General features: G+C 33.7%; 1 protein-coding gene across 1 annotated transcript in view; it reads left to right on the top strand.

Annotated features, from left to right (window-relative positions):
* TLL1 (tolloid like 1) overlaps nucleotides 1–22,898 on the top strand; it is a 196,513-nt gene that overhangs the window by 96,092 nt on the left and 77,523 nt on the right. The window contains exons 6-8 of the mRNA XM_004433468.3: nucleotides 3,482–3,660; nucleotides 8,964–9,069; nucleotides 15,607–15,731. Coding sequence (XP_004433525.1) covers nucleotides 3,482–3,660; nucleotides 8,964–9,069; nucleotides 15,607–15,731 — 410 coding nt within the window. The remainder of the gene's footprint in view (nucleotides 1–3,481; nucleotides 3,661–8,963; nucleotides 9,070–15,606; nucleotides 15,732–22,898) is intronic.

Below are 22,898 nucleotides of genomic sequence, written 5' to 3'. Positions count from 1 at the left end.
TGTAAGTTCTGAAGATGTAATATACAGCGTGGTGACTGTAGTTCATAATACTGTATTGTGTATTTGAAAGACGCTAAGATCTTAAAAGTTCTCATCATAAGAAAAAAAATTTTGTAACTGTGTGGTGATGGATGTTAACTAGACTTATTGTGGTGATCATTTTGCAATATACACAAATATCAAATCATTATGTTGTACATCTGAAACTAATATAATGTTATATGTCAATTATATTTCAATAGAAAAGTAATTTAAAAAGTAATGGATTTAATTTTGACCCTATCTGAGTGACTTTAAGAAAAGTTATACATTATTACCTTTCTATATTTTTTGGATAGTGCCCTAAGTTTTTAGTTATGACTTACTCAAGTAATGTTTCCTTCTAAACTACTTTAATTTTAGCTTGATAAGTTTTGTTACATTTGAAATGCCTCCTAGTTCTTAATATCTATTTAATATTTAAAAGGTCCAAATCTAGACTGTCCTGCCTTCCTTCTGGGTATCTACAAGGAGTGGATATACCTCAGCTCACATATTTCTAAATATATAATGTCTTCAAATCAATACGTCTTTCCTCTTCCCAGCCTTTGATTTTGTAAAACAAATATATTCAAAGCACTGAGCACTTGTTATTTTATTGCTCAATTTCTGTTTGTAACAAATTCATATTTATACTCATTTTCTTTTATTAATTTGACTTTTTAAAGTTTTCCATTTTACTTGTTTTATTCCTCTAAACCTGGAGGATGTTAGAAACTAAGATAATACCTAGACATGTTTAAACCATGTTTTTATAAACTGTTCATATTACCCTATCATTCCACACCTAATTATCTGTGCATATATTTAGTTATTTATTCATCTGAGCATCTAAAATTCTTCTTCCCTAGACCTGTAGTATGTCAGAGATTAAACCACCACATTTTTCTTCTTTTACAGGACCATTGTAAAAGTCAGTGTGAAATGTATTTTTGCTTTATGCAAAAATATTTTTGCATTATGAAACCCCATTTTATTTATTGGAAATTTCTATGGGTGAAATTATGCTAAAAAAGGTGTTTTAGATTAAATAAATTGACCATATTGCTTGACTATCTCCCAGATTTTTATTTGCAAAGACTTTCTTCTCTGAATATAACCAGCAAGAATGACTCAGTGTGGGTAATTTAGTTGCTATATAATCATCAGATATTTCAGTTTCATTACTATTGCTTTATGGTAGCAAATGATTCATTTTAAATCTCTCAAATTTGCAAATTTTATGTTTTTCTACATCTAATGCTTTACTATTTGGATATGTAATAAATAACTATCTATGTATGGATTAAAACATGGTATTTAAAAAAAAAAATCTATCTGGGGGCAAAAAGAACTCCCTGATGTTTTCCCTAACAGTTACCTCTCTCTTTTTTCTATTATTGATTTATTAAACTTAATTAACTGTTATAATAGATTCATAAGTAATAAATTGAATATTTCATCTAGCTGGCACGGTGTAGGTTAAAATGCTTAGGCATTTAAAGCCTACAGAAATAATGGCAAATGTTTTTATTTGTTAGCAATCAAAAGGACAATCAAATGTACTTACTCTGGAAATTGAAATTAGTGAAATTCCTTTTAATCATTTGGGCACTTAATTTTTGGCAATTTTCTCTCTTTTTTTTCTTTTTTTTTTTTTTTTTTAAGATTTTATTTATTCAGTTTTTCCCCCCAAAGCCCCAGTAGATAGTTGTACGTCATAGGTTCACATCCTTCTAGTTGCTGTACGTGGGACTCGGCCTTGCGTTGGACGGAGAAGTGGTGCCTCGGGGCGCTCCCGGGATCCGAACCCGGGCCGCCAGCATCAGAGCGCGCGCACTTAACCGCTAAGCCACGGGGCCGGCCCCAATTTTCTCTTTTAATTTAATAAATCAGAAAAGGTGTTGGTGTCTGGTGTACCATGATTCCCTACTATTTGAGACCAATTATTTACTGCCCTTTATTGCTATCGAGAGAGGTAGTCCTATAGATAAGCTATTTTACTGTAACGTAATTATTGTTTTAGATGTAATTTTATTTATAATTGTAATTGTAGTTCCTATATTATTATACTATTTAAAACATTTTAAAATGAGTATCCCCGTGTGCCCACCCTTGCACGTGTGTGCGCACTTTGTCATGCACGCTCACACACATGCATGTATGCCCACACACGCAAAATGAATACATGGAACTTCTATATTGTGGGTAAGAAAACATCAGTGAGTATGTATCAGTAAATTGAGGAAAATTTGCAGAAAGATACTCTGCATGTTTCATATTCTGGCAGTCCAGGAGATTCTTTCAGAAAGTGAAATAGAATATCACACTTAAATATTAGCCCAACCATTTGACACAATCTTATAAATCTCATAATTCCACCAGTTGTCAATTTTGCTTCCCCAGTTAGCCATTACTCTTAGATAATTCACCTTTTGAAACTAATTTTCCTCAACTGACTTCTTCTTTTAAAAATTTTCTTCTTTAAAAAAAATTTTCCCATGAGCAGGAAAGCAAGTCCTTTTTTGATTAACCAACATCTTTCTTAAATAAATTTAACTCTGTTTTTCTCAAAGAGGAAAAATAAACTTTGTTTTTATATTTAATAATGAAATAATGGATTATTGTCAGATAACCATATTGACAAAGTAGTTACCTAAATAATTTACATAGATTGTGAGGATAAAAAATTATATTAGAAATAAATGTGAGTTATATACACAATAAATGTGATATATATAGACAATGGAATACTACTCAGCTGTAAAAAAAAGATGAAATCTTGCCATTTGCAATAACATGAATGGACCTTGGGGGTATTATGCTAAGTGAAATAAATCAGACACAGTCAAATACTGTATGATTTCACTCCTAAGTAGAAGATAAAAACAACAACAACAACAAACAAATGTATAGATACAGAGATTAAATTGGTGGTTACCAGAGGGAAGCAGGGAGGGAGAAGGGCAAAAGGGGTGATAGGGCGTATGTGTATGGTGATGGATGGTAATTAGTCTTTGGGTGTTGAACATGATGTAGTGTACACAGTAATCGAAATATAATGATGTACACTTGAAATTCATATTATGTTATAAACCAATGTTACCTCGATAAAATAATGTGAGTTGCTGTCTTGAGTTTAACTATATGTATAATAGCCCATTAATCATCATCATAAGTATTTTATTTTCTGATTTATCTTCTGAATACTCCTAAAATGATTTAAGGCATATCTTCTAATATATGAATTAGTACAAAAGCCCTTTGATTTTTTGGAGACTTTTATTGTAGATAAATTTCCCAGGATGCTAGAAATTAGCCATATTTATTAATGAAAGCTCTTCTGCTTCTGAATGTGTTGGACTTTATAGTTCATCACAATTCTTTACAAAAGTTTCACCATATTGTAATTCACCCAGTATCAGCCTGTTCACCACCATCTCCACTTTCTACTTTATTCCAGATGCTGCTCCTATGTAGGTCGGCGGGGAAATGGACCTCAGGCAATCTCTATTGGCAAGAACTGTGATAAATTTGGAATTGTTGTTCATGAATTGGGCCATGTGATAGGCTTTTGGCATGAACACACACGACCAGATCGAGATAACCATGTAACCATCATAAGAGAAAACATCCAGCCAGGTGAGAGGCTTCAGGATGTGTTGAGTTTAAGGTTGACTGAATATCTTTTAATTGTATTTATGCAATTTACCATTTAACTTAAAAAATGTGAACTTAATTTTTTGATATTGTAGATCAACCGTTTGCTTGATTCAAAAATACCCATGATGTTATATTTTTAATTTTTTCCTACAGAGTGAATGATCTTATGCATTTTTTAGGCTTGCTTTTTTTCTTAAGATTTAGCTGTTTTTATATAAAAACTTCTGTGCTTTCCAAGAATGGGTGTAGGCTATTGAATCGTAAATTAATATGATTAAATATTTCTTTTTAAAAAGCATTTTCTAAACCTAGTTCTATAGTTTATGTTGTAGGTATTTAGGAAAGGTCCAGGAAACATGCTGCTACCCTAGGAATCCATACTATACCGGAGGAAATTCCAGGGAAGTGAGCCATTTCCAGGATAGTCTAAATAGTTTCTTTGAGTTTTCCCCATAAACCTGACTATCCTAAAGACAAATTCTTAAGAATTTTTTCAGTAGTTGAAATATAATATATAATTAAACTTTAATTTTCTCTAAAAGTTGATATGTGATAATAGCCTCACTTTGAAGCGTTTTATTTGAACTTTCATAAATTCATAAAGATCAGTACATTTCAATTTCCAAAAGAGAATCCTGTTGTTTGGAATTCTCTTACAGTGTAGTGTGTATTTCAAGAATAAGCAAAACAAAGATGTGTCCTTATTTCCTTATGCATGGCCAGTTTTAAGTTACAAACATTGAATTCCGTAGCATTTCCTATAATTAACATCATTGATCTATTTATTTGCTCATCCCATATTTTTTGCCAATTATTTATTGAGGCACTTTAGATTTGGGAGATACTGTCATGAAAATTGCAACGCTTATAGGGTATGTCCATATATACAAATGATTGCAAGCGAGTGAGAAAAGTAACAATAGTTGTTTGTTGAGAATACTCAAGCAAGGTGTGACAAAATGTGCCTTGGCAAGTCAAGGGAGATGTCACAAAGGAGCTGAAATTTAGAAGTAAAATAGAAGTATTCTAAGCCCACAGAAGAGTGATGGAATTTCAAAGCTGAAAAATCATCATGATCAAAGCTACAATTATGGAAAATTGAACCATTTTTATTTGCTCATTCTGGCTGCCTGGTAAGTTACAAGTGAGATTAGTTGGTAATTATGTACGGAGATTAGATCCTAGGGATCTTCTATATGAAGCTAGGAAATTTAGATTTTATCTTCTAACTACAGGGGAATAATTGGAGGATTGAAAGCAGAGTAAGTTCAGATAAAAAAAAGAAGAATTTGTTCAGTGATAAGAATCTTTAACTGGAAATGGGGAAGTGGGGGTGAAGAGGATGAACCTGAAGTCAGGAAAACCTATTAGAAGCTTAAATAAGTAGTTTATAAGAGATGAGTAAGTCTTCAGGGTGGAGCAGGCCAAGAGGAAAAAGAGGGAATAATTTTTCAAAAATATTTTAAGAGGAACATCGTTATGTGAGAGGAAAACTTCAAGGTTTTATTTTAGGCAACAGCATGAAACGTGGCACCATCAAATGAAATATGAAGTATGGATAAAGCAATGTTTTTGAGAGGGAGAAAGACAAATAACGATTTCATTTAGCATATCCTTGAGTTTGAGAAGCCTTTGAATGATCCAAGTGGAGCTGCTTAGTAGACAAAGGAAAGGTGAGTCTAGACTTTAGGGTATATCTAGAAATAGAAATTTGATAGTGGATTTGACTGTCTAGGGAAATGCTGGAGAGAGAGGAAAGTAAGATTGAGGATGGAAAATGGGGAACACCAATATTTAAGCAACAGTTTGTGGAAAATTCCCCAAAAGACTAAGAAAGTTTGGTCTAAGAGGTAGGAGAAAAATCAATGAATGTGGTGTCTCAAGGAAGAGACCATTGCAAGAATAATGAAGTACAGTAGTCCCTCCTTATCTACCGTTTTGCTTTCCATGGTGTCAGTTACCTCAGTCAACCGCGGTCTAAGAATATTAAATGGAAAATTCGAGAAATGAACAATTCATAAATTTTAAATTGTGTGCCTTTCTGAGAAGCGTGATGATATTTCCAGCTGTCCCACTCCCTCTTTCTTGGGAGGTAAATCATCCCTTTGTCCATGTATCCACCCTGTGTACGCTACCTGCCCGTTAGTCATTAGTCACTCAGTAGCCATCTGACTTTCACAATGCGTCTGTTCAAATAACCCTTATTTTGCTTAATAATGGCCTCAAAGTGCAAGAGTAGTGATTCTGGCAATTTGGATATGCCAAAGAGAAGCCGTAAAGTGCTTTCTTTAAGTAAAAAGGTGCAAGTTCTCGACTAATAAGGAAAGAAAAAAAATTGTATGCAGAAGTTGCTAAGATTCATGGTAATTTATTCACTATATTGTTGTAATTGTTGTATTTTATTATTAGTTATTGTTGTTAATCTCTTACTGTGCCTAACATAAATTCAACTTTATCATAGGTATGTATGTATAGGGAAAAAAATAGTATATATAGGGCTCAGTACTCTCCGTGGTTTCAGGCATCTACTAGGGGTCTTGGAACATACCCCCCATGGATAAGGGGGGAATACTGTCATCTGCAGTATTGAATATCAAAGAGAAGTAAAGACAATGTATACTCCCAATATAGAAGACTCTAACTGCTGAGCCAGCTATCAAGGTTCATCTTATACTTTATATCATTAGGAGAGCAATAAAGAGGAAATAATATTTCTGAAAATTATTTCAACTATCAGTTAAATGAGAAGTTTGCTGTTAACCATAGTTATTGTTTCCTCTATTATGTGGACAAAACAACTTATAAAGGAAGTAACTTGCAAGAATGATTCCTACTTTTAAAAATAGGACTCTTATTCAACATAAGTATGCACCTAAAACAAGCAAGAAATGGATAAATAGTATGGAAATGTACAATACTTAACACAGTGCTAAGCAAATTTTGGCTATCTGTATTTTTGTAGACTCAACCTTCAGACCAATAAAAAAGGATAATTTACTGGGTAAGATTTCCTAAGTATTCGGAACTTCTATAGCAGGGCAATTCTAGTATGAAAGAGTTCATGTTGGAGATTAATCTTCAACAAATTTATGATTTGTCCTGGTTCGGAAACTTAAAATCAAGTGTTATTCAAGGGCAACTTCTAATAAGTGCAGACTGTAGCTTTGCATTTATATGCTAAATTAGTGACTATGGTAGGAGCCAAATTGGCATAAGGATTGGATTACTTTAATCTGTCTTAGAATATGCCTTCAAGAAGGAGGCTCATCATTTTTTATTGTTTAGGATGAGTTCCCCTGGTGCTCTGTATCTCTGATCCTCTTCCCCTCTATCATGAAATTAGTCAAATTTTTCTTTATTTGGACCATGTATGGCCATGTTCTTTTTAACAGTGTGTCATATACATGTTAAATGCTCAGTTATATGCATCCAAGTGTATTACTGAAGTTGCTTAATGTTCTACTTTCAGAAATTTTTATGAAACATTTTGCTTTACTTAGAGAATATGTTCCCATATTGAAGTTGAAATCTCCAGTGGGTTATAGATTAATATCTACAAAATCAGCTCCATAGCTGTATGAAAATCTCACCTTAGAAATGGATATGTTAAAATACACTTACAATTCCTTATGAAGGAGAGTTTTAACAGTCACTTCTATCAGAGGTTGGAGATAATGCAGGGTATTTCCTGAGAATGGTTGTAATTGAGATACACACCAGAGATTTGCGGAGCATATATTTCACCATATGGTCTGGTTAGTGCATTAAAAACTATTTATTGTGTGAATTCACTGAAAGATGGACCCAAAACACTTCACTCTGGGACTTGGGTTCTGTAACTTCAGGCTGATTTTCTCATCCTTAATACTCAAGTGAGTATACCAGAATTCTTTATTACACGTAGGAGGGATATTTTATTCCATAGCATCACTCAATTTCTTTACTGCCTTTTGGAAAACGTTTTACTAATCTGATATTTTTATATTTAATAATAATATAACAGTTGGAATAAAAACCTAGTTAGATGAGTGTTGTAATAGTTCCATTTTGAACTCCAACTTTGAATTTGGAATCCTAATAGCTCACCTTTACACTTTGATGTTTCAAAGCTTTTTAAGTTACATAAATGAGCCATAAAAGCAATGCCATCTTTGGCTGCTGAAATTGTGAAAACTGAGTTCCTGAAACCTAAACTCTATCTGTGGAAATTCTCTGCTTCTGGAACTGTTGATATAGATCTACATATTTAACTTGGTTATTTTCAAATTTCAAGAAATAATATTCCAATACAGATACAAAACAGGCAGTTGAGAAACCTATTAACATGAAGATGTCTAGAAGTTAAAGTAACAGCTGTGACAAGTTAAAAAAAAAATTATTAAGTTCTGAAGCATATTCTTTTTGATCACAAAGACCTCCAAGTAGATCCTCCTTTTCATCCAAGAGAATCTTGTTTCAGTTTTTTGGGTTTTTTTTGGTGAGGATAATTGGTCCTGAGCTAACATCTATTGCCAATCTTCCTCTTTTTGCTTGAGGAAAATTGTCCCTGAGCTAACATCCGTGCCAGTCTTCCTCTATTTTGTATATGGGACGCCACCACATTGTGGCTTGATGAGTGGTGTGTAAGTCCATGCCTGGGACCCGATCTCCTGGGGGCCACTTAACCACTATGCCACCAGGCCGGCCCCTTGTTTCAGTTTCGAAGGAAATTTGCTGCTGCTGTTTTATGTTTAGTGACAAAGTCACATAGCTAATGCCCGAAGTGTTGTGTGTGCATACAAATATTGTTTTTATATTTTTCCCAGTGTTTCAGAGAAAGAACCTAAAGCAAATAAGAAGATAATTTTTGTTGGTCTTGGCAAATATAGTCATAAGAGAAAAGTGGGAAACTCATTAGGTAAAAATGTAACTTTTTATAATCATTCCTACAGTACTGAAAAAAGTAGTAAGATCTTAAAAAAACAAATATTATGAGATGTTGAAAGTGTACATAGAAAACAAACACAAAGGACGCTTTTGGTAATCTACGTGTTTGCTGAAATTAACTTATAAATGAAATTCAATATTAGTCTTTCAATATGATATTTAAGTGAACACAGTGGTACTGGATGTTACCTCTGCGCATACCTGGGTGGTAATACATAAATACAACCAGCATGAAGATCAGCCATTTAATAAAGAGCAGACGCAGGCCTAGGAAGGGCTCTTCTGCTCTCTTTTTTGTCTGTTAAAAGGCTTCTAACACCTTTTGTGCCTCATTGTTGTCTGTGCCTGATTCTTAGGTCAAGAGTACAATTTTCTGAAGATGGAGCCTGGAGAAGTGAACTCACTGGGAGAGCGATATGATTTTGACAGCATTATGCACTATGCCAGGAACACCTTCTCAAGGTTGGAGTCTCAGGTTATACCTTTTGACTTTTAATTCCTTTCCTCTGTGTGGCTCCTTACAAAACCATGTTTAACATTAGAACTAGAACCACTTTCAAATATTGCTGCCATAAAGTACGAAAAATACTTGATTGGCGTTTATAGCCAACATCAGGCGTTTGAGATTTTTAAAACATATTTTCACATTTCCTATCAATTGTATGTATTCAAAGTAAAAATTAAAATGGCATGAATTATTTAAACTGTTTCATATTCCTAAATCATAAAAAAGTTCAATTAAGATGATTACCAAACCAATCAGCATGTTAAATTGGCATAAGCATTATTTAATGAAAATTAGGTATTTGCAAGTCAAATAGAGTACTCAGTTGTTGAGTTGGAATGTTATGCTCTCTGTGCAACTTGTGTTTTCTACTATGTGTTTTCTATTGCTCAAGTACTCATTATACTCAAAAATTGCTATACGAAATTAATTCTCAGATAAATTGTTAGGAAGATATTTTACTTCACTTAACTTAGATTTTTGCCTTTTATTAACCTTAAAGTTATTTCATTAATGACTGAATGCTATTTTTTAAGAGTGTAATAAATTTGGGTTTTGATCTACTTCACTCTAAAGATGATGTCATCAAGCAAATAGTTCCCAGGTAAGGAATTCAGAACTGTTAAACCATTGAAATCATTACTTTTTCCCATTTTATGCCCATTTTACACTCCTATGTTCATTCCAGCTCGTTCTTTTTGCCCACATACGTCCATTTCATAATTCATTAACATCTGTTTATAAAGTTTGGGTCAGGAAGAAGATAAACAATTCAAATTAATTCCCCTGTTTTTTAAAAAAAATTCTTGGTAAAAAGTAGAGCAAGATTGTGTAAAAGAACTCTTAGTACTTGGATACATTTTTAAATTCTGCTTTCTTTTAGGCCAAACTTTATTATTAAAAAAATTGAGTGTTAACTGTGTGTTAAAAATCATTTTGTTCTGAAGTATATATAATATATATATATTTGTTCAAATATAGTAACTATCCAAATACTGTTTCTGGAATTAAATTTAAGTTTTAGTAGAAATATGCTCATAAATTTCGCCTGAAATTTATCTTAAAGAGTTATAAAACTTTGTTTTTAGGTCAATACTTGGAACTGTTTTCCATAGAAACTTGTAACAAATGGTGGTTTGGGCCCCAGTTCAGCCAAGGCGCCTCTCTTATGCTGCTGAATTATATTATTTAGAAATAAACTGAGTTTTGATTCTTTGGAACAGAGGAGGTAGTGGAGAGTAGAGAAAATAATTTATTCTTTCTGTCTTTGATAGATGATGAATCTATGCCAAAGTTTGAAAAATATATATTTCACCTTATTCTGTACTCCTTTTATGTATTCGAATTGCTGCTTTGCCACAAATGGCTCTGCTCTTCCTGCCTGCAGTCCATCACTCTCTACATCCACTTTGGTGTTGCACGCCAGCCAGCCTTGAACTATTATTTTTTTCTTACTGTCTCAAAATTATTCTATTTACTTTTCTAAATAAACTTATATTCCTATAATGAAAATAATCATATCTACCTGTTAGAGGAATTGATCCAATTCACATAATTTTATTGTTTTGATTTTAAAGAGGATGTTTATTAACTCAAGCATATATTTAAAGAACTGAATTTCAGGAGAGGAAATATTTGGCACAGTTCTCAGCCACTACCTCCAAAGTATTTTAAGTTTTTTTTAATAATCAAAAAAAACTCAGCGTCAAATTTACTATCGTAACCATTTCCAAGCATATGGTTCAGCAGTATTTAATACATTCACATTGTTGTGAAACAGATCTCCAACACTTTTTCATCTTGCAGAACTGAAACCCTGTAACCATTAAACAGCAACGCTCTCTTTTTCCCTCCCTGCAGCTCCTGGTAACCACCATTCCATTTTCTGTTTCTATGAAGTTGGCTACTTTAGATACCTCATATAAGTAGAATCATACAGTATTTGTCTTTTGTGACTGGCTTATTTCACTTAGTGTAATGTCCTCATGGTTCATGGTATAGCATGTGACAGAATTTCATTCCTTTTTAAAACTGAATAATATTCCACTGTAAGTATATATCACCTTTTGTTTATCCATTCATCTGTTGATGGACATTTCAATTGTTTCTACCTCTTGGCTGTTGTGAATAGTGCTGCTATGAACATGGGTATACAAATATCTCTTCCAGACCCTGTTTTCAATTCTTTTGGATATATACCCAAAAGTGGAATTGCTGGATCATATGATAGTCCTATTTTTAATTTTTTGAAGAACCTCCATAACGTTTTCTATAGTAGCTGTACCATTTTACAATTCCATCAAAAGTGCACAAGGGTTTACTTTTTCCATATCCTCACCAGCACGTGTTATTTTCTGTTTTTTTGATAGTAGCCATCCTGGTAGGTGTGACATGATGTCTCCTGTAGTTTTGATTTGCATGTCTCTGATGATTAATGTTGTTGAGCATCTTTTCATATGCTTGTTGGCCGTTTGTATATCATCTTGGGAGAAATGTCTGTTGAAGTCCTTTGCCCATTTTTTAATCAGATTATTCAATTTTTTATGGTCGAGTTGTAGGATTTCTTTGTATATTCTGGCCCCTTATCAGATATATATTTTGCAAATGTTTTCTCTCCTTTTCACACTGTTGATTGTGTCCTTTGCTGTGAAGAAGATTTTTAGTTTGATGTAGTCCCACTTACCTATTTTTGCTTTTGTTGCGTGTGCTTTTGGTGTCATATCCAAGAAATCATTGCTAGATCCAATGTCATAAAGCTTTTCCTCTATGCTTTCTTCCAGGAGTTTTATAATTTTGGTCTTATATTTAGGTCTTTAAACCATTTTGAGTTAATTTTTGTATATAAGCTTAGATAAAAGATGTAATTTTATTCTCTTGCACATGGATATCCAGTTTTCCCAACATAATTTGTTGAAAAGGTTGTCTTTTCCCCCTTGAGTGGTCTTGGCAACTTTGTGGAAGGTTATTTGCTGTACACAACCAGGGTTTATTTCTTGGATCCCTATTCTATTCCGTTGGTCTCTAGGTCTGTCTACATGCCAGTATCACACTGTTTTGATTACCTTAGCTTTGTAGTATGTTTTGAAATCAGTAAGTGTGAGTCCTCTAACTTCGTTCTTTTTTTTCAAAATTCTTTTGGCTATCGAGATCCTGTGAGAGTCCATATGGATTTTAGAACCGTTTTTTCTATTTCTGTAATAAATGCCATTGGGATTTTGATAAGGATTGTGTTGAATTTGTAGATGTTTTTAGTAGTGTGGTCACCTTAACAAATTAAGTCATTCAATTCATAAATGTGTATTGTCTTTTTATCTATTTGTGTCTTCTTTAATTTCTTTCAGCAGTGTTTTGTAGTTTTCAGTGTACAGGTCTTTCACCTCCTTGATTAGGTTTATTCCCAAGTATTTTATTTTTTTTAATGCCATTTTAAATAGAATTGTTTTCTTAATTTTCTTTTTGGATTGTTCATTATTATTGTATCGAAATGCAACTGATTTTTGTTGATTTTTTATCCTGCAACTCTGCTGAAATTGTCTATTAGTTCTGACAGTGTTTCTGTGGACTCTTTATGGTTTTTTTACATGTAAGATCATGTCATTTGCAAACAGAGATGATTTTATTTCTTTTTTTCCAATTTTGGATGCCTTTTACTTCTCTTTTTTTTTTGCCTAATTGCTCTGGCTAGGACTTCCAATACTATATTGAATAGAAGTTGTGAGAGCAAGCATCCTTGCCTTGTTCCTGATCTTAGAAAGCTTTCGGTTTTTCACCATTGAGTATGATGTTAGTTGTAGGCTTTTCATATATGACCTTTTATCTTGAGGTAGTTTCCTTCTATTCCTAGTTTGTTGAGTGATTTTATCATAAAAGAGTATAGATATTTGTCAAATGCCTTTTCCACATCAGTTAGGTGAACATGTGGTATTTGGCCTTCATTCTGTTAATGTAAGTATTTGAAGTTTTATAGTTTCTTTTATTGTAAACCCAGAGGATCTATAAAAGTTTTAGTTGTTTTCATCAGTATTGCCCATCAGCAGATGTAAGTGCTTAATTGTGGGAAGAATTGGGTTGGATATATGGGGCATTTATATGCATAGGTAATTTGCAATGTAAATGCTTGCAAACTGGGACTGCCCATTTTTCGTTAACAAAAAAATTGTAAAATTTTATTAAATTTCTTAAAAAGCATAGCTAATTCACTCTTCTAACATAGGTAAAACAGATGAAGATTATAAGGGAACCCATCTATGATCTGTCTCTGGCCTATTGATAGTGCCTCACTGAGAATGTTCAGGAAGAGCCTGCAATTGCTTAATGGCCTGGATGTGGAGGGGGAGAATCGTTAACTTCCTGATCACAAAGATAGAACAAAAGATTGGGTGACTGAACCCCTTCTGAATGAAAGGGAGGTTACTTCAGTAGACAGAATGAGCCAAAATTCATCGTTCTATTGTCTGAGTTTGAATGTGTCTACTCCAAGACATCCTTGACCTTTTTAACTTGAATCTCTTTTGAAAACTGGAAAAAACAAAACTTTTCAAAGACTGCAAACTTGTTTTTAGATGTAGAAATAAAAAATAGTGACTACTTCGTTAGTACTGAAGTACTGCAGAAATTGTAAGACTTCATTAATTTGGACTTACCTACCTACTGTGTCTGTTGACTCATGCGGCACCGTTGAAGGATAGCTCTTCTCAGTGCTGCCCTATAGCTCAACTTCCTCTTCATTGCATTGGCCTAGCTGGACTTGCATCTTCTGGAGCATGCGTAAGCTCTCGCTTTTGATGGTCAAGTCCCATAAATCATTAGCTCCCCCTCCCTCCTTCCATCTCAGGTATAGTATACATATGGAGTTCTGTAGATACTTAGATTTGGTTTTAAAGAGTTCCAGTCTCTATTTGAGTTATCCAGGTTTTATCTAAAGAGCACTACCACCCTTACCTAGAAGCTAGGGAGGTTGGTCATAAATTACTCGTAGATCATGTCACTCCTCTGTTTACCATCTTCCAGATATTAACAGTTTTCCTCAGGCTAATGTTATGTTCTCTGGCACTCAAACACTTTAGGGGTCCTCCCATCTCTGGCTGTTGTATTTCTTGCTCTTTGTCTCTGGAACTCTCTACTCCCAGTTACCCACATTGCCCTGACCTTCACTTCCTTCATGCTTGGCTAAAATGTCAACTTCCAAGTGAGTTTTTCTTTGATCACTCTATTTAAAAGCTACCCCATCACTGGACAATCAATATCCATCTTCTCTTCTTTATTTTTCTTCATGGTACCTGTCACTTATCTCAGTTATCAGTCTCTTGTTTAATGTCTTTCTCCTCCCATTAGAATGTGAGAATCATAAGGGGAGGAGTTTTTGTTTCTTTTATTTGCTGCTATAAATCCAGTCCTATAACAGTGCTTAGTAAGCATTTCCTAAAGGAAGGAGCCAAAAATGTTTTCTTTTAACCTACTGTTTAAATACAATTTATTCGTTTATAAATTTTGGAAAGGAGTGTCTCGTCATTCATCCCAATTTAAATGGTTTGTTTTTACAATTGTGTTTCTTAATTTAAAATACTTTTATAGGAAGTTTCTCTTATTTTGAAAATCCTTATACACCATCCTTCTCACCACTTGCAATAATCTTCTAGTTCATTTAACTTTTAAGCTCAGTATATTGTTTAGAGCTATAAATGTTGATGTTCATTGCAAAATTAGACTGTATCTTTAGTGTACTATATTCAGAATTTTTAGTTATGCATATTAAGAAAAATAGCGAGTTGCTATCACAACCTTGGGTGCAAAACAATTCAGTATCTATAGCTTAGCATTGTTAGGGCATTACTTAGTTTTTTTGCTTATTAATTTTACCATGAAAATTTTATGCTATATGTATGTGTATGTGTGTGTGTGTGTGTGTATCAGAAAACTATTTTGCTTTAAACTGTCCCATCTAAATATGACACTCTTCGTTTTCCCTTGTTCTTTTAACATATACTGTAATAGTTGGACGTCTAAAAATACTTAGGTTAAATTAATAGTTTAATTCAAAAATATTAACTTATACATACTTTGATTCTTACAATTTTAGTAACCTCAAAATATTTATTATAGGTTGTTCTTAAGAAAACGGATCTCTATGAGGAAGAATTATTTTACAACTTGGTAATCTAAGTGGTTCTTAGATCTGCTTGAGAGACCAAAACAAAAGCCATAGTGTACATGGTGGGGGACTATATAGAATTCTAGAATTTTAAAAACATGTAATATACATTTCTAAGGAAAAAGTGAATGTCATCATTGACTTTATGCTAGACATACACATTTAACACAACTTTTTTCTACTTTGATAAAAGTATTTTGAAAGTCCGACAGACTGTTTAAATAACACTAATGTATTTCCCCTTTGGTTGACTTGAGTTTGAAAAAAATAACCTTATAGTTGTAACAAATATATGTGTCTTACTTTGGTCACTTATGTGTGGCTTGCTTCTCATTTTTTTCAGGGGGATGTTTCTGGATACCATTCTCCCCTCACGTGATGATAATGGCATACGTCCGGCAATTGGTCAGCGAACCCGTTTAAGCAAAGGAGACATTGCACAGGCAAGAAAGCTGTATAGATGTCCAGGTATTGCACCATACAAACGCAGAAGCATAATTGTGCCTGATAGTGTTCTTCCAGATGAATAAGCCGTAATTTACTCAACTGTTTACTTGTCTGTCTCCATGCTGGCAAGTGACACGTATTCAGTTCAAAGTCTAATCATAAAATGAAATAGGAGAGAACTCTGGAACACCCACTGATATAATTAAAAACAAATTGCTAGAAATCAAATTTCAAGCACAGGGATAGTATGTTTTATTTCTTTTAATTTAGTGAGTAAAAGAGCAAAAAGCATGGTTGTTTGATGGTTCTTATTAAATAGCTGCATGATTTCATAGTCAAATGCTGAGTTTCCTTGCCAATAGAAAAAAAAAAATCCTTTATTTCAGCTTCAGAACTGACTCCTGAATGATCTTTTCTTTCAAGCACCGTCATTAATGGTATACAAATTTTATTAATTGGAATTTATAACCTCATTGCAAAAAATAAGTTCTAACCATGTTGCTAGTGAGCTACTGTATGTTTTGCTACTGGATAAAGTTGTGAAAAAAAGATTAATGGAAGGTCTTAATAAGAATGTTCCAAGGGAACACTAGTGTCTTATTGGTCCAAGAAAGAAAAAAGAGCCTGCTTCCAAATTGGAAATGCTGCGTACTCTATATACCTCCTGTATGCTCAAAATGCTTTGAAATATCCTATGTCAAGAAACATATCTAACTTTGCTTAACACAGCTTTTACAAAATTTTTTTTCCATGGAAACCTCCTTTTACCTAATGCTTACTTGTAGAACTCACTTTTGGAAATATTGTTCTAGATACTAAGATTACAAGTGGTAAAATAAGTATAAAAGTTTTAATCAGCTGCTAGTCTAATATTTTTTGCAGAAAATTGGGGATATGGTGGGTATATTAATGATTGAAGTTTTACATAGATTCTTACATTGAAAATTTGTTTATATTATTAAATTATTGGGAAGTTATATTAATTAAATTTACTATGATTTTTAGCGTCAGTCCAGGAAACTTTCTTTATAAAGTTCGGGAGAGGGCTAGCTAATTCACTCACAAAAATGTAATATTTGCTCATTGATATGCAGTATAAAACCCTTTTGTTGAACAGATCAACACTCAAGTGCAAGTGAGAGTGAGTCGGTTGAAGAAGCACAGGAAATAGCTGGGAAGTTCACAGTTCAGCATGGGTGATGGCATCTAATTCATTGATTCAACCTGATGGATTCTGTTGAAATTTCTGTGGAGAGAAAAGGTTTTCTCTCCCTTAAGATTAGATTTGCTAAGGAAAATTGTAAGAAATTATGTGTTTCCAATTTTGTGGTAACAATTAGTTTTCTTGTAATTTAGGTGTATTAGCTCCTTTCAGAAGGACATTTGAGATTTTTTAAATTTAAAGTTGTATTGAAAACCTTTTACATCTTAATGATTCAATACTGAGAGTAAGTTTTAAAATGTTTTCTTTTGTACGTAAACATACTTCTATTTAATTATTCCGTATATCAAAAGATTTAATATGTATTGAATTTAATATACATCAGTTTATTTTATGAATATTTATTTAAGTTTTATTCATATTTGCATAAATGCCTTTTAAAATGTTTTATGTTTGTATGTAAAATACACATACATGTGTGGTATTTTTTTAAATCTAAATTTCCACAGGAAAGATGAATTTATAAGCAAATGGCCCCACTAAAACAAAAGTCCTGGGTCATCCTTGGTTAATTTCTGGTAGTATTGGATATATTATACTTTTTCATTTCAAAGTAGAAAATTTTGGGAAAGATTATGTGATAGGAGGCAACTAGATAAATGGATAGTTCACATATAAAACCGTTTTGATTGTGTCTCTAAATATATATGTATATACATTACACTTGAAAAGCACACAGGAGATGCATCTGCACGTAGAATTGTGGAAAGTTAATCAATAGGAATCAGAAAGCAATCAAACTTATGACACTGTAGTTTAATTTTCAGCCTATGATTCTTGAAAATTAGTTATTAACAGGAAAATAATGAAGTATAATTTTTCCATTTTGTTACTTATAATATAATAATAATTAATGTGTACATTGTTTTGTTAATACAGTAAAACTACATTCATGAAGGCACTATCATCTAAGAGAAAGATACCTTGTGTTTCTAAAGCAGTATAAAAAGCAAGTTTATTACAGCTTATAAATTGCATGGAGGAAGGGAAAGCTAAAAGATAGAAGTACATATTTAAAAAAATAAAAATATGTTAACTTCTAGTTCTCAAAGTCTTTGAGAATGACTTTTTCCTCTCTTGGACTTCTTAATGCCCACCAAAAACTCCCTCCCTTTCTCCCTTTTTCTGTGTCTCTCTCTCTTCAGTTTCTTTCTCTCTCCCTCTCAGCCACTGTGTGTATGTGAGTGTGTGTGTGTCTGTCTTTCTCTCTCTGAAGCTGTTAGCTTTGAGCTACATATGGTTATGTATTTAAAGTTCATTTCTTTGCAATGGGGAATACTAGTGATATTGATATAAATAGACTTACCATAAACCAAATAAAGTTTAGCTACACTGATGTGGTAGGTTTACCAGTAACTCCACGTACTTCAATGGAATAGTGGTAAAGATCCATAACTGTACATGAAATCTAAATAGGATGATTTATCCGAGAATCAGCTAGGAAGAGACTAAAAGTTTATCAAATGAGATCTGGTTATGTCTTTGTTTTAATATAGAAAGGAGAGGAATATAAACCTGAGTATTCCTTTGGAGTTTGTTTTGTTGTTTTTTGTTGTTGTTGTTGTTAGAAATTTCTGGTGAAGAGAGCCAATCAGAGGTATTTGGCTACTTTCATTCCATTTTTTTACTCCTTATCAGTTTATGCTCAAAGCTCTGTTAGATCTGCGTTTTATAGAGCTATTCCTCAGAGTTTAATCTTGAAAGGAATAGTGACCCGGTTCACACATATATGCAAGGTAGTGGCTTTTATAGTCTGTGATAAGTGGGGCCCTGAGTCCAAGAGGGCAAGTTTCCGAGACAGGTGGTAATAAGCAGACTGTAAATACTGTTGCTCCTCCTTTAATAATATAGGAAATGTGTTTTTATCTATCAGAAGATGAACAGCATTAAAAATGTATGTATTTTTAATTCCCTTAAAACAATATAAATTTATTTGTGTGGGACTTTTTAGCTGATAAATAACTTGTAATCCATTATTATATTTATCTACTTATATATGCCAAAAATATAGATTAGCTTTGTGTGTGAAACCTCAGTTACTTGTATCAGTACATGCTCATCATGAAAGGGCTCCATATGGGAAGAAAGTTGTGTTTTTAAGGTGATGGAATGAGGATAAGTTTCTTTTAGTTTAGAATTGTTTTTATTGCCATTCCTTGCTCTTGTTTTTAGAAGTACTTTTAGAAGCAGGCAAGAAAAGTCTCCATAGGCATTGTTATGTAAAGAAAGAATGTGACCCTTTGCAGCCCTGACACTCTACTGATAGAAGACCCAGCCATGCATTGCTAGACCACATAGGCCCAAAAGGAAAAGGAAGGGAAGGAAAGCGAGAGCTGCTCAACCCTGGGATTGAATAGGTTTCTGACACTGCTGGCCAAAGGCCAATCCTGTGTTCTTCTGACGGCCTTTCTAATATTAAGGTATCTTAAATGACACCCACTAATGCTACTTGCCTACATTACAATCCCTTGCATCCTACACTGTCAGAACAAGAAACATCCACCTGGGGGCGGAGAATGGGTCGTCATTTCACCCTTCGTCTTTCCTTTATCCCAGTAGTTAGCAGTTGGCTAGAAGGAGATCCTCTCTAGCGTGTATGAGTTGTAGTGTATCTTCTTCTCTTTATAATGATTAATTTGTTCTCTTGCTCTCTCTCTTCTTTTGGGCCTTCTTTTTCTTGTGACTCATTTTCTAAAGGTATTCTCCTCTACTTTGATCTAATGTTAGGATTATTTTCCCTTTTTATTTTTAAACTGCTTAATTTAACTCTTCTGATGCAGTCGCTGATCTTTATTTGCATTTTCTCTTAATCTATTTTTTCTGTAGTCCTGTGACCCTTTTGCTTATGACTACTTAGTAGTTATACCAACTATCAACCCTAGTGTTCTCTCAGTAAATCTTCGTTAATTAAGTAGGTCAGATAACACAGTAAAATTAGGAAAAATATAAAATAAATTGATATCTAAAAATAAAGGGACTTCTGAGGATTAGAATCTTCCTTGTTATATAAAAGTATATGTGTATTCACACATGAACACACATACGATCTATGTTCACATATATGTGTTCTTTTTTTTTTTTAAAGATTTTATTTATTTATTTTTCCCCCCCAAAGCCCCAGTAGATAGTTGTATGTCATAGCTGCACATCCTTCTACTTGCTGCATGTGGGACGCAGCCTCAGCATGGCTGGAGATGCGGCGTGTCAGTTCACGCCTGGGATCTGAACCTGGGCCGCCAGCAGCAGAGCGCGCACACTCAAACGCTAAGCCACGGGGCCAGCCCACATATATGTGTTCTTAATTTTGGTATACATACAGTGCATACAGAATATCCACGTCTATGGATGCACATTTGTGTGGAGTTGTAGAGATGGAAGACCAGTCTCCGCACACATGGAGTTTGAATACTAGAAACTTTACATTGCTTTAAACACCTGTTTCATTAAATTTATCTTTAAAATTGATATGAGGTTCTTTTTAGTTACCTAGAGTATTAATGTTTGGGTTCCTGATATAATTCTCTGAGGTCCCAGATAGAATATCCTTTCTATATGTGCTTGTATATACACAATTCTTGGCTAAATTTTAAATAATTTTGCATATTGCCAACTTGCAAAAAAATAATTTAGCCATTTTTTTTCCGTTTATTCATCGACCCATTTATTTATCTCCCTGAAAACGTTCTCTAGTTCAGTGGATGGTCCCACACATAGATCATCCAGTAGGTAGCTCAAGCCAGAACTGTGGAGGGCATCCTTGCTTCATTCCTCTCTCTGCCTCACTTCCTACAGCTAGATGTTTCCCTTACAGCCTAGTTTCTCACCTCTACTTCATTCCGCCCCTGGCACCATGGTATGCTTGCCTCCTACCTGTTGCTGCAGCCACAACACTCATTACTGCCTCCTGGCTAAATCCTAGCTCATATTCAGTATTCAGCTCTTACGTCACCTCCTACTTTAAAACTCCCTGGTCTCCCAGGACTCCCGTGGTGGTAAATTTGATCCTGGTCTGTGTCTCTTACTCCTATAATCATCAGTTCACCCATAATTTCCCACGCTAGAGTATAAGCTTCTTTGGGTTTGGAGTTGGGCTTTTTCATCATGAATTCTGAATCTGATTTAAATTAGGTGCTCAGTATATAGTTGCTGTATAAATGATGAGTCAGCTTTAATACGTGAAAGACACTGCACCCGGTGTTATGGCCACAGAAAAAGAATCACAGACTATAGATGTAAATAGCCTAGCATCTGGGGGACCAAACAGATAATATCCATGGTGAGGAAGTAAGTCTCATCAGTAAAGGATGCTAAGGCAGTTCTGAGAGGGGTTGGGCTGCACACTGGATGAGGAAGGCTTCTTGGAGTGGGTATCTGTGCTTCATCACAAGGGATGGTTCGGACTTGGCTAGGCAGTTATTATTGAAGTCTATTTTAAAATATTTCGGTACTTAATTTCACCTTTATCACTCAGATGACTTAGGATTCATTGTAACATTTCCTTATCTTAAAATCATTTTAAAACTATTTTATTTATTTTATTTAAAATTTCAGGGAGCCATAGGGTTCCTTTTAACATTCCTTTATCTTAAAATCATTTTAAACCTTTATTTTATTTATTATATTTAAAAGTTTAAGGGAGCCACCTAATTAAAAATAAGGAGGTAATACAAAGATTATTAGATACATTTTTATTTCTTCCCCCTTCTAGAGTTTGTCAAGATTTTGAGGGAAGAGATTTATTTAATACAAATTATTCTGTATATCTACCTATGTTTTCTTTAGCATTAGTAAAATTATAAATGTGATCCTATAGAACACAGAGAAAGGAAAGCTCTTAACCTTTGGTATTTGGTGGATGTTACAGACATTTGATGGGGAAAATATCTGTAGATGGAAATGTAGGCAGCTGTAAATTTAACCATGCTATTAAAAGGACAAGAGTTTGTAATAATTGCTCAACAACACACAATCCAAGTAGCATATATACAATTTAAACACAATTTTATATTCTGGAAGAATGAAGATATATGTAAATTACCTGATTCAAAAGTGAGATGGATCATATGATAGAGTATTTAGAAGTTTAAGTTCTTTTTTATTATTAATTATTTTTTATTTTGGTAAGAGACATATAAAATGAGATCTACCCTATTAACAAATTTTTATTTGCACAGTACAGTATTGTTAACTATATGCGTATTGTTGTACAGCAGATCTGTAGAATTTTTTCATGTTGCATGATTGGAACTGTATACCCACTGAGCAACTCCCCAGTTCCCCGTCCCCGTAAGCCCTGGCAGCCACCACTCTACTTTCCACTTCTATGAGTTTGACTACTTTAGAAACCTCATGTAAGTGGAATCATGTGCTATTCATCCTTCTGTAACTTATTTCATTTAGCATAATGTCCTCAAGTTTCATCTATGTTGTAGCATGTGATAGATTTTCTTCTAAGACTGAATAATATTCCATTGTATGTATATACCACATTTTATTTATCCCTTCATCCATTGATGGACATTTAGGTTGTTTCTATCTCTTGGCTATTGTGAAAAATGCTGCAATGAACATGTGAATGGAAATATCTCTTCAAGATCCAATTTTCAATTATTTTGAGTAAGTAACAAGAAGTGGGATTGCTAGATCATTTAGTAGTTATATTTATAATTTTTGAGGAAACTCCACACTGTTTGCCACAGTGGCTGGCAAACATTTTACATTTCTACCAACATGCACAGAGGTTCCAATTTCTCCATATCCTTGCCAGCACTTGTTATTTTCTGCTTGTTGCTAATGACTATCCTAACAGGTGTGAGGTGATATCTCATTGTAGTTTTGATTTGCATTTTCCTGATGCATGCAATTCTTGAGCATTTTTTCATATATTTGTTGGCCATCTGTGTGTCTTCTTTGGAGAAATGTCTATTCAAGTCCTTTGCCCATTTTTAAATTGGGTTATTTGTTTT

The sequence above is a fragment of the Ceratotherium simum genome, chromosome 12 (genome assembly GCF_057802395.1).
Source record: "Ceratotherium simum simum isolate JZ-2026a chromosome 12, ASM5780239v1, whole genome shotgun sequence".
Classification (NCBI taxonomy): domain Eukaryota; kingdom Metazoa; phylum Chordata; class Mammalia; order Perissodactyla; family Rhinocerotidae; genus Ceratotherium; species Ceratotherium simum.
Note: the sequence above shows the minus strand (reverse complement) of the source record. Positions and strands in the feature narration are given on the sequence as shown.